The 11,593-nt window shown below is 40.0% G+C and overlaps 1 protein-coding gene across 1 annotated transcript in view; it reads right to left on the reverse strand.

Annotated features, from left to right (window-relative positions):
* SESN1 (sestrin 1) overlaps nt 1-11,508 on the reverse strand; it is a 76,756-nt gene extending 65,248 nt beyond the window's left edge. Inside the window, exon 1 of the mRNA XM_048297314.1 lies at nt 10,904-11,508. Within this exon, the coding sequence (XP_048153271.1) occupies nt 10,904-11,167 (264 nt within the window). The 5' untranslated portion in view covers nt 11,168-11,508. The remainder of the gene's footprint in view (nt 1-10,903) is intronic.
* Nucleotides 11,509-11,593: the final 85 nt, after the last annotated feature.

Genomic DNA, 11,593 nt, shown 5'->3' on the forward strand with positions numbered 1-11,593 from the left:
CTTTGTAAAGTGCTTTAGTTTTTTTAACCTCAGGACATCTTCCCAAGTATTTTTTCGCAACTATGTTTTCAGGGAACAGACAGCAAATCTAGCTTCCGTGTGAGATTTTCAGCAGAACTTTGCAATCATCTTAGCATGTTTTTATGCAGATGCATGAAGATTTATTACAACTGGAAATTACTTTCGAGCCATGTGGCTACCCTACCCCAGAGATCTAATATACAAGAACTGTACCTCTCCCCAAAACACACGGATGTGTGACACACTGCACTGCAGACCTTGGGCTCCAAGAGGAGGATCATAGGTGGAAGCCACATATATGGGAAGCATACCACAGCTCACCACTACAAAATTAATTTTTGCACTGGAAGCACCATAAAGAAGCCATATTTTCCACCACCCCTAGGAGTAATGATCTGCACACCAAATTCCGAGTGTATAAAACCAGCACTTTTCCCAAGTCTTTTATCATTATACACAAACATACAGAAAACTCTAAAAAGTAGAAAGAACACAAAACAGTCTATGCTTCAATCTCAGGTATTCACTTAATGCATAAGCTACAAAGAGTTAACTACTACCTTTAGAATCTAAAATTAAGATATTTTACATTGTGCAATACAAATGGTATCTTCTGCATTAAAAAATAGCTTTCATTCCTAGTGAAACCTTACTCAAATCCTTGAATCCTTTAACAGAAAGGCCTGACACCAAATAATGAAGGAAAGAGAAGCAACATTTGACATTCCCAGTTTACACACACTCTTCTGACAGATTACAGACAGTATCAGCCAAGCAGAGCTGCCATGTTCTGAATAGTTAGAAAAGCAGAACACTACAAGCCAAGATACCAATATGCCTTCTAAAACCCAGACAAAAACATTTCCATTTGGCTTAATTTTCCTGCCTCGTGGAACAGAACAATAGCAATAAAAATGCCAGAATTAAACTTCTCTTACAGAACACTATTATATATCAATTTCTAAGTAAATATAAGCAACCATTACAAACATAACTCTTAAAAAAAAAAGTAATCTAGGTGAAGTTACAAGGTTTCCAAAATCTTTTCTGTAACACAAGTAGGAAGGACAGAATGGACACAAAGGAAGTTACAGCAAATATCAAAAGCAATCTTATCCTGGTAAGGACTTATCTTCATAACATGATGAGCTCCAGAAAACGTTTTGTGCACGGCAGTTGCCAAATATTTAGTACTGTTAAAGGGACATAAGTTTGCACTCAGCACTGACTCGAGATTCACAGAAATAGAAAGTTTTTCTTAAACTTTTTCCTTTCCTCAGTCTTTCTTCTACATGGATATCAGTGTGAAACTAGTTTAGAACTAAAATTTAAATACATGGAAAATCGAAACAAGCGGTTTAATCTGAGTGGAATGTACTGTTGGCAAACAGGCTGCATTTAAAGCTTAAAGTTTTGTTGCACCAAAACACCAGCAACAAGCTGCAATGGAAAAAAATCTTTCAGAAAAGAGGTTCTCCTCCTCCCAAAAACAAACACCATCCCCCCTTCAAAAAAAAAAAAAAAAAAAGGCACACAGGAAAGGCTTTAGAGCTTTAAATAAGTTTGCATTTTCAAGTTTGTTCCTCCTTTGAATAAATGTCATATTCTTCCATGTTTACTCCCTAGGAGTTAAGGAATCCCTGACAAAAAGATTTGTCTCACAAGAAAACTGTTTAAAAACAATTCAATAGCAAGTAGGAATATCCCAGGGAGGGAAATTTGGTGAAGAGGTGGTTACACCTTGAGTCTCAAAGCTAAGGCCCACAAAGCCAGTCAGCTATTTAGGCAGACAAAGGATTTGCCAGGAACCTGCAACCAAGAAAACTTCATTACTGACTCCAGAAGGCATAGAGTAGTGAAAAAAAGTTACAATTTCTAACTAATTTACAGGGAAAAAAACCCCACATGTTCTCAGAAGCAGTTTTCAGTGCTTTTCTATAGCACAGGGCCTGAATTGAAAGTAAGTTCTTGCAGTTGCACAGAAGGGACACATTATCAGATTACATAAGTAGCATCACCTCTATTTTTAAAATACCAGCCCAGTGTATTTTGGGGTAATATTCTTGCACTAGAACACAACACTGGGTGATACTTTTAACTCAAAATTACATGAAAGAATAAGCTTGGTTTCTACATAAAGCTGAAGTAAGGAAAATGGTTAATTGTTTACTGGGTTTAAATAGAACTAAACCAGTTCACCTTTCCAAACCAACTTTTGGCAGTAATCTAACCTAAGCTTTCCAGAAAAAAAAAAAAAAAAAGTCACTGAAAACATCAGGAAAGCAGTAAACAAGAAAAAATGCCACTACTTAGCTTTTTGTATTTAATTAATTAATGTAGCTTCAAGTGAAGATTTCCATGTTTCACTTGATTTCTGGAGAGAGACCTAAGCTTTTCCCACCCTCCAATCCCTCTTAAACTGTAAACAATTTACTGGAATAGAAAACCATACTGACAGCAAACCATATTTTTGGAAATTTAAACACTCAGTATCCACAGGAAAATATAATCAAGCTTTCAAAACTATTTTTTCTGGCCCACAATGGTATATTCAGCACTTTTCCACTATGTTTATTTCAAAAGGAGAAACCCTGACCTGAAGAAAAAGTCAAGAGTAAGATGACAAAACAGCAAATATTTCTTCAGTGCTCGCTTTGCACTTGTCACAGTAAGACAATGTCATTTTCTTTAAAGTAATATACTTTGGTTAGGGTAACAGAAGATACATTATATTACATAACCTAGATGTCCATACTTCTTTTTTTTTACTTAATATTGTATGCTAATTTACAAAACATTCCAAAATCTTAACTTTTCCCTTTGCTTGAACATCTCCTCAAGATACATAAAATTTCCCCATTTGTGAACAAAAAGCATCCAAACATATGCCAAGAGCCCAAAATGAAGACAGTTATTTATATAATAAACAGGACAAACAAAATGTATGATTTAAAAAACCCCAAAAAACAATAAATAAATTAGCTTTTCAGTAACTTAGAGCAGAACTTCAAGGAAAATCAACACAGAGAGGGGAAAGATCACTGCTACCCATACACTATTAGTGTCAGAGCAAGAAAAACTATTTCAGACAGTGACCTAAACTGACACTAGAATATGAGTGTAGACTGGAAAGGATCGTATCCAGTTATGAGTTGAAATGAACAGCCAACTTCTAAAATTACCTCTAGAAAGAGAAGCAGAATCAAAAGAAAGTTTAAAAAAGTCTGAAAAAGAGCTCGTGTGACTTAGCAACTGCTAGATCAGGAGAACAGATGCTGTTATTTACAAAATGCATTCAAGCTGAAGCATTTCTGGTTTCTGCAGATCTCTTGGTATTAGCTCCTATTAAAAAAAAATACAGGAAGCAAACCTTTTTTAACTAAGCCACCAGTGTACATCCTATAATTGCTTACCTCATTACTAAAAAGTAAGAGATAAGGAAACATTAGTGTTTGATTTTTTTTTCAGTTTTAAAGCACTTCAATGCAGACAAAAAAAAAAAAAACCAAGATATTATCAAATGTGTGCTTCATGCTTCACTTCTTTCGAAAATAAAAATTCCAGTTATGATGTCCTGAAAATCAATTCAGCAGAATCACATAAACTTATAAATTTACAGATCAAGTCATTTTGAACAATTATAAGAAAAAGTTGACTAAGCAAAGCTCATTTCCACACAAGAAGAATGGCATATCGTTAGCATGGAAAATTATGGAGAGGCTGCAAACACAGAAACGGCATTAGAAGTGCCCCAGATACCCTATTTTGCATCACTTTGAGAACCTCCACTGTTTTCAAGCAACTCCTTATTCCAACCAGACATTCCCAAGGTCAGGCAATTCTGCAGCTGACAAGCTCAACAAGAGAAAATTTCCCTTCATCTCTCTCAACAGACTGAAGCCTTAAGAAAGGAGGCAAGTAGGCTGAATGAGGGAAGAGGCAGATAAGGGCATCTAAATTTTATTGACAATTTAAGTTTTTAAAAAATATGTTCACGCCACTGCTCAGAATATTCCCTGACATGTCAAGATTAATTCTTCACCCTTAACATCTCCAGCCAGCCTCGTCCCACACACATGGTACAGACCCATCATCAGAATATGTTTACAATAAATACTGCAGAGGCAGCAGAAGCTGTAAATAAGACTAATCATTTAAAAACATCATGTCATTAGCTCAGTATTCTCTCTCAATATTGAGAAAAGCAAGAGTATAGAATACCACCAAAAAAGCTCCTAACAGACAGATGTTTTCTAAACTAGTGATCTGGTAAAGCGACACATAGATTTTGATGGGAGGAACGTACAATGAATAATTAAATCCATTCCATCCAGTGGCAGGAAGAGACAGAACTTAGTTTTGCTATGAAGTGAACTCACACAAAAGGATGTTTTAATTCACTTTATACAAGAGCACTATGAGAAACAGGAACTGATTTAGGTATTGGCACTGTGCAGAGACTAGTCAGCTTCCAGATGGATCAGATTCACCACCACCAGTGAGGATACCATATTTAAATTCTTAAGCTTGAACAGACTTTAAATTTCAACTTTCAGACACCTTTCCATGGTGGCTGACCAACAGTAAGCATTGCAGGGGAACATCCCTATCATGCAGCAGGACACAGTCAAATTAACCTGGACAAAAGAAATCCCACAACCTAACAGATCTATCTGCCTAGCTACAGATCTCAAAGTTCACTAAAGAAAATTACTTGTGTTGTACAGGAAGGCTAAAAAAGACTTTAGACAAGTTATAAAGTCATTTACCAAAGATTACACCAAAGAAGATTATAAAGATTTGCAAAGTTAGCTAGTCTTCCATAATACCACTCATCAGGATAAACCATTTGGGAGCAATGAGCATAATTTTCACCCTTATCACTCTTAAGAAGCATGCACCACAGAGCTCAGGCATGGAGCACTCACAAAGCAAAGAGTGAATTCTGATGTGAGTTCACATTGCTAGAACAAATACAGCAAGGAAACAGAAAAGTAACTCCTCCTGTTTTATCCTTTATGGATGCACACACAGGAATTATCACCTCCTCTCCCGGCAGGGGCTTTATTTGTCCTACCACAGTGGCAAAGGAAGAGGACACAATGTCTGCTTTGACTGTGAGTAGAAGTCTTCCCATCCCTTCTGGATGCTCATTTAATTTAAACCATACAAGTGTTTTGCCAGGATTTGGAAAGGAAGGATATTCCATTCCATGTCCTCTACCAAGCAAGGCTGGATCCCAATCAGTGCCTCAAGGTTTTAAGACAAGAAGATATTTTTGGCTGCTGACATGACCCCTCTCTTCTGTGCCATAACAGCCCTTGGCAAACTATGGAATTCTGATACATTTATCCACTAAAGCAGAAGGCCTGAGAAAAGAAGGGGTAATGATAATTGCCCCCTCAAGTCCACCTGATGGTTTTACGTATGAGACAGGTTTCAGACCACAAGTTTGAGCACTATTTGTCTGGTAAATACAATCCTGAAGATCAAAGGCAAAGGACTTAGATGGTGCTTGAAGTCCCTCTAAGTACTTACCAATACAAAACACAGAAAAAGAGGCTGGAAAGAAAAAATCATCCAGTTAGCAATGTCTGCTTTCCCCAGGGAGAGATCAAATAAGCACCTTGCTCCTGCCTGATGTTTGAGATCTAGTGATGAAGATGACTGGATAGTCTATCCTAACATTGAAATTTTCCCCAAATGTCCATCCCAAGTCTTTCTGGAATTTAGATCCATTGTTCATTCTAGCTCATGTTTTATTTGTTTTTGCAGCAGTCTTTTCATCCCCACTTCTTTGGGAACATATTATCTTAAGCCTTGTTTTAGCCAACCATACCACCACTAAGTACTTCAAACTTTCTTCACAAAAAAGCCCAAAGGACTAGAAGATATGATACAAGCTCACATTAAACATTAACATAATTTTAAATTACATGGCTGCTCTCCAGTATTCTTACTCTCCCTCCCATCTTGTAATCTGCAATTCAACAAAGCATAGAAATTTGTTAATCAAGACTTTGCTGGACAGGACCTTGTAGAGCCTGTACCAAGCACTTGTTACTGTGCTTGCACTCTGGGGATGGTTTTCCAGCTAATTTTACTCACTAAAGTGTAGTTTATAGATCACAATTCCCTAGCTTGTAAATGAGACACTCGTGAACATTGAAGACTCCAGTACATCTATCTACTAACATTATAAATCTCTCTGGCCTGTTACTTCAACACCGAAGTAGTAGCAATGCTGGATTTGAAAGAATTTATCCTAGATAAGTCTGCTTTGGCTGTTGCTCAACTTCTTTTCGTAGGCACTGAAAATGTGTTCCAACACTAGTTCAGTATTTTTTCTTTGAGCTACAGTTAAAATCCATCAGCTTCCTCTTCATTCCACCCCCTTTAGCCCACACTGAAGAGGTATGCACCAATTAATCTGAGTCTGCTACTTCCCTCCACTATCTCAAAATTGCAATCCACTACATGAGATTGCTTCAGCTAATTGGTTTTTTTAAGCACCTTGGAATTAATTTCATCAGGCCCTACCAGATTGAAAATCTGGTGCTTATCCAAGCAACCTACAGATTTCCCCCCCACCCTCCAGCCTAGAAAGGTATTCTTTATGCTTTTATCACGGCTACTGACTACACAGGACGGATTAACTGTTTCAGAAAACATTTCAATCACCTCAGCGTTATCTGTTAATCCATTAATCTGTGGATCTTTTATTTCTTGCTTTCTTCCAATATTCATTTTAGCTACACCTCCTTATGTTTTTGCCTATCCTAGCTTTATTCATATATCTTTCTGCACTTTGCATTGTCAGCAACAGACTCTTTCCAATTTTCTGTATCTTTCGTTTACATCAATGAAAAGATCAACAGAGAGCGGAGTTCTTTTTTCATTACTAATTTTCCCCTTCAATGCAAGTGTTTGGTATCGTTAGATTACTTCTCAGAGAGGTTGAAATTGTTTCTTTCTTCCTTATATTTGCCCCCAGTCAAGCTCTGCATGCCAAATTCTATGCTTTTTAACATTTATGGGTTTTATTCTGCTGCTGTTATCTTTTGTCCTATGTAGACTAGCATCTTGTTGCACCTGCAGAACCTGCCCTCCATCTATGCATTCTCATCATTAATATAAAAAATTATTTTTATGAATTTACATACCCATGGAGAGCAGTTTGTTCGACTGAGTTTTCTCCATTGGATGGTTACAAGAGATTTTAATTATCAAATCTCATCCTTTCAGTGATTCTTCTCCAGCTACAGACAGACACCTTGTACTTACATTCCAGTCATATACATCTAATTGATCCAGTTGAGGCCGGCAGAAGACTTTTAATGAGCATGTGTTTAGACATTCCACTGCTGTTCTTTCCCAATATATTTGTGTTGGTGTGCAGACACCCAGCACGCTGGGAGGAATGACACTCTATTCTGCAAGGTCACAGGCACTATGCTATAAATATATGAAAAATACCCCATGAAAAAGAATTTATCAAAAACCTATGATAAATATTTGCAGTTTTACCTCAAAAACTATTCATCTAATGTTTTCAAAGTCAAACATTGAAACTGTTTTCACTTGGTTAAAGCATTGAAATTGAAATATCTTTAAAATACTTTTTAAATTATCTATTGAGGTCAAAGTGGCTTTAGGAACTTGCTTTTACTAATAAAAGCAAAAACGTTTCAATTAGAAAAAAAGGGAATAGTTTGCTGACACTGTCTTTGTAATAACTTACAAAAACAACTTGTATTCTAAATGGGAAAAATAGATATATTCTCTTAGGTGAAAAAGTATGTATTATTATATAAGAATATATATCCTACTATGAGAAACTCATTATCCTGAATATAAGTCAAATCAACAGGAATTTATGTTAAGCAATAATTAATTTTATAGATTCTGATACAAGCAATATTATTTATTAACAATGCTATTCATTAATACCATAGAAGAAAGCTGCACACTCAGCATTCCACCATATATCAGAGGGATTTTTATCCAGGGAAGAAAACCCCCAAAACATAGCAAAGGCAGGCTTAGAGGGATGCCATGCTGACACAGGCTGCTGCCAAGCTTGCAGCTTACACCAGCCATATAATGCACTCTACCAACCTGCTCCAGACACAAAGCCACAAAAACACCAGGAGCACAAGTGCTCATGCCTAAATATTTGCTGAGTGCCCCAACAGGCAAGAGGGCACTAACTCAAAGAAAGAAATAGCGATCAGACCACATGGAAATTTCTAATCTTTTATTTCCAGTGATTTATGCTTGAAGCAAGTCTGAAAGATTAATAAAGCACATTTTACAGTTCTCCAGATTGAGGCAGCTGGGGTGGGGAGGGATAAAAAGAAATGTATCAGTCCAGGCTCAGACTTCTAGTCTGGATTGGACCATCCCAAGGGATAGAAAAAGAAGGGAGACCCAGTTCACAGGAGAACTTTTAGGCTCCAAGTTGCCTCTCCTGCCCTGGGCTCTATATGCCATTTAATAACTTTAGACAGCATTATGGTACATATTGCTGTGGACTTCGGTATTGTTTCAGATCCCAAAACAGGGAGATAAAGTAATACAAGTGCTGATGCTGTTCTGAATGGGATTTCACATCTTTATGTCACTAAGCTATTTACCTTTGGAAGAACTGCTGAAAGCCACAAGTTGTATGGAGTGATAATATTTAATTTAATAGTTTGCTTTATCTGCCATCTCCACTGCAGAGACCTGAACAGAATTTTTCTTGGTCATGTAATCAACAGAAAACCATTTCAGGCCTGATAGTAGTCCTCAGCATCCAAAACGGAATACTTGGATTGGATTATTTCTCCAACAAATGCAGAGCCAAAGATTACAATGAAAATTTTCATTTATGAGTACAGACACAAGAACTAAGATGTGCCACTCTAAATTCATAAAATATAGAATACTTCTCCCTTAAATCTGTGCTCCTGAAAAGGAAAAGTTACAAAAGCAGCTTTTAAAGATTTTCTTAAAATAATGTTCTGTTGGATTTTATTTTTACTTTTACTGCAGCTTGTGTGCATACAATTGGTTTCACAGCTATTAAACCTTTCACATCCGTGTTTATTAATCAAGCCAGCAATGACCAGGGTATTTAAACTTGCATTTGCTGTATGAAGACAAACATTTTCTGCCAGAACTTTTTGGCCTAGTTAAAAAAAAACAAACAACAAACTAGTAACAAAGTTTCTAAACCAGACTAAGACTTGAACATACCACTAACTTCAAACACATAAAAACACAAAAGGGAGTCATCAGGTCCTGTATTCTGACCTCCCCCCAAAATTTAGGTGAGAGACAACCATCTGTTTGGCCTTTGAATAGACTCTGATATCTTGAACCTGACAAAAAAGAAGTCCTCCCTTAGCAGTCTGTTCCAGTGACTCATCATTCTCACTGGTAACAGACTCCCTGCTCATATGAACCTTTAACAGGGAAGAAGCCAGATTAGGTTTTCAACTTAATATTCAAGTTTGGAGTGGGTGGTTGTTTCACTGGCTTCAGTTTTTACAGAAAAGTTGTCAAGCTTTTCATTTAGACCATGTGAAGCCATCAGCTCTGATAAAATCTGCTTTGAGAAAAACACCCCACATAGCCCAAACTGTGTAAAATAAGTTATACTGTACTTATCACACTGCACACTACTGAGAAGTTAGACAAAATAAAGACACTCTTTCAGCTCCAATAACTCAAGCCCAGAATGTGTTTCTATATGTACGGTAGCATATAATGTTTTTTACGTTATTCATAATTATGTATATAATGTATAAATTATTATGTCTGTAATACTTTCATATATTATTATTTTTTTCCCTGGATTTCCCTATATTCAACCTGTAAAGTTCAGGGAGATAAAGTACAATAGTGAGAATCAGGCAGCTATCTCCAAGCACAGCTCTATGTGTTCACTTGTGACTAAAAGAAATACCCGAATTTCCTTTTCCTACTCTGCAGCAAGCAGTATTTTTAGCAGTGCTGATGGACCCGTTGATACAAGAATTCCAAAACCTGAGCAAAAACCTGAGGTGACCAAGAGAATCGCAATGCAAGTAACTATAATTAGACTGGAAGAGTGGAAGAGTACAAAGTAACATTTATTTTTGTTAGCATTAGGTCAGTAAATGTAACCCTCTGTTGGCTAGGCTGCCTATGAGCTATGAAAAAAAAATAGTTTGGAGCCTATCGATTCCAATAAACAACAAGAAGGGAACTTTGACAGGCTCTGGCTTAATAACGTTTCAGCTCATATGGCTTCTAAAAGCTCCACAACTTCCCATTTATATTTTCAATTGGCAACCACTAATGTTAATACCCAAATCCTTCCTGCTTTTCTATTAAAACCAACCCGGTAATACCACAGCACTGGTCATACAGACTGAAACTAGAGCGTTAAAGTTGTCATTTTAGTGCTTCCTTGGGGATGCCCCAACTTTCCAGCCATTCAGTGCCAAATCCTCTCTGCTGGATTACACTGAAAGACTTCATGCTTTTTCACAGAATGGTTAGGGTTGGAAGGGACCTCTGGAGATCATCCAGTTTAACCTCACTGCCAAGGCAGGGTCACCTAGAGCAGGGGACACAGGAACGCATCCAGGTGTTTTTTGAGTGTCTCCAGTGAAATATTCCCCCCACCGCCCCCGCCGCCTTTTAATAACGCTTTTCCAAATGTTTCTTCGGGGAGAGAGCCGTAGGGGTGGAGAGCACTTAGCACGTATTAATTACACGAATACATCTGACAGGGTGGATCAGACGCCCACTTCGTCGCACAGATGAAACCCGAAGGTGCCCTGCGTGGGACGGTGCCGGGAGAGCCCCCGGCCCGGTCCCGAAGCCGAAGGGGGCGGTCTGCCGCGCTCACCTGCACCCCGCTGAGGATCGCCTCGCTCTGCTCCCTCACGTCGGGGAAGGGGCACCTCTTGGACAGCATGAGCAGGCGGGCCAGCACCTCGCCCAGCCCGTCGCGGGCGGCGGGCACCGGCAGCCCTTCGGCGGCCGCCCCGGAGGCGATGCTCTCGGCGCGGCGGAGCACGGCTTGCCCGATGGTGTCCAGGGCGGCGGCGCGGGCGGCGGCGTCGCGGCTGCACAGCCCGTCCCAGCGCACCTCGCCCTCCCGCTCCTCCATGGGGCCGCCCGGCCGCAGCTCCCCCGCCTCCTTCTCCTCAGCAGCCCCGGCGCGGCCGCCCCATGGCGGGCTCCCGGCAGCAGCCAGCCCGCCCACACAGACGATGACGAGCGCGGCCGCGGCGAGCGCAGAGCCCGCTGCCCGCGCTGCATGGGGGGCAGCGCAGGCCGATATCCCGGACAGCCGCCGCCGCTGCCCTCCCGCGCCGGGGCTGCCGAGCGAGCGGCGCCGCTGCGGCTTCGCCTTTCCCGGCGGGGAGAGGGGCGGCCACCACCCCGCGGCGCCGGCGGCTCCTCCTCCCTGCCCCGGGCATGGAGGGAAGGGGCGGCCCCGACCCTGCCTCTCCCAGGGCGGCCCCTCAGCCGTCCCCCGCCGGGACCGCCACCGACCCCCGGCAGTCCCCTGACTCAGGGTTGGGGGAAAATG

This window comes from Corvus hawaiiensis, chromosome 3, assembly GCF_020740725.1.
Source record: "Corvus hawaiiensis isolate bCorHaw1 chromosome 3, bCorHaw1.pri.cur, whole genome shotgun sequence".
Taxonomy (NCBI): Eukaryota; Metazoa; Chordata; class Aves; order Passeriformes; family Corvidae; genus Corvus; species Corvus hawaiiensis.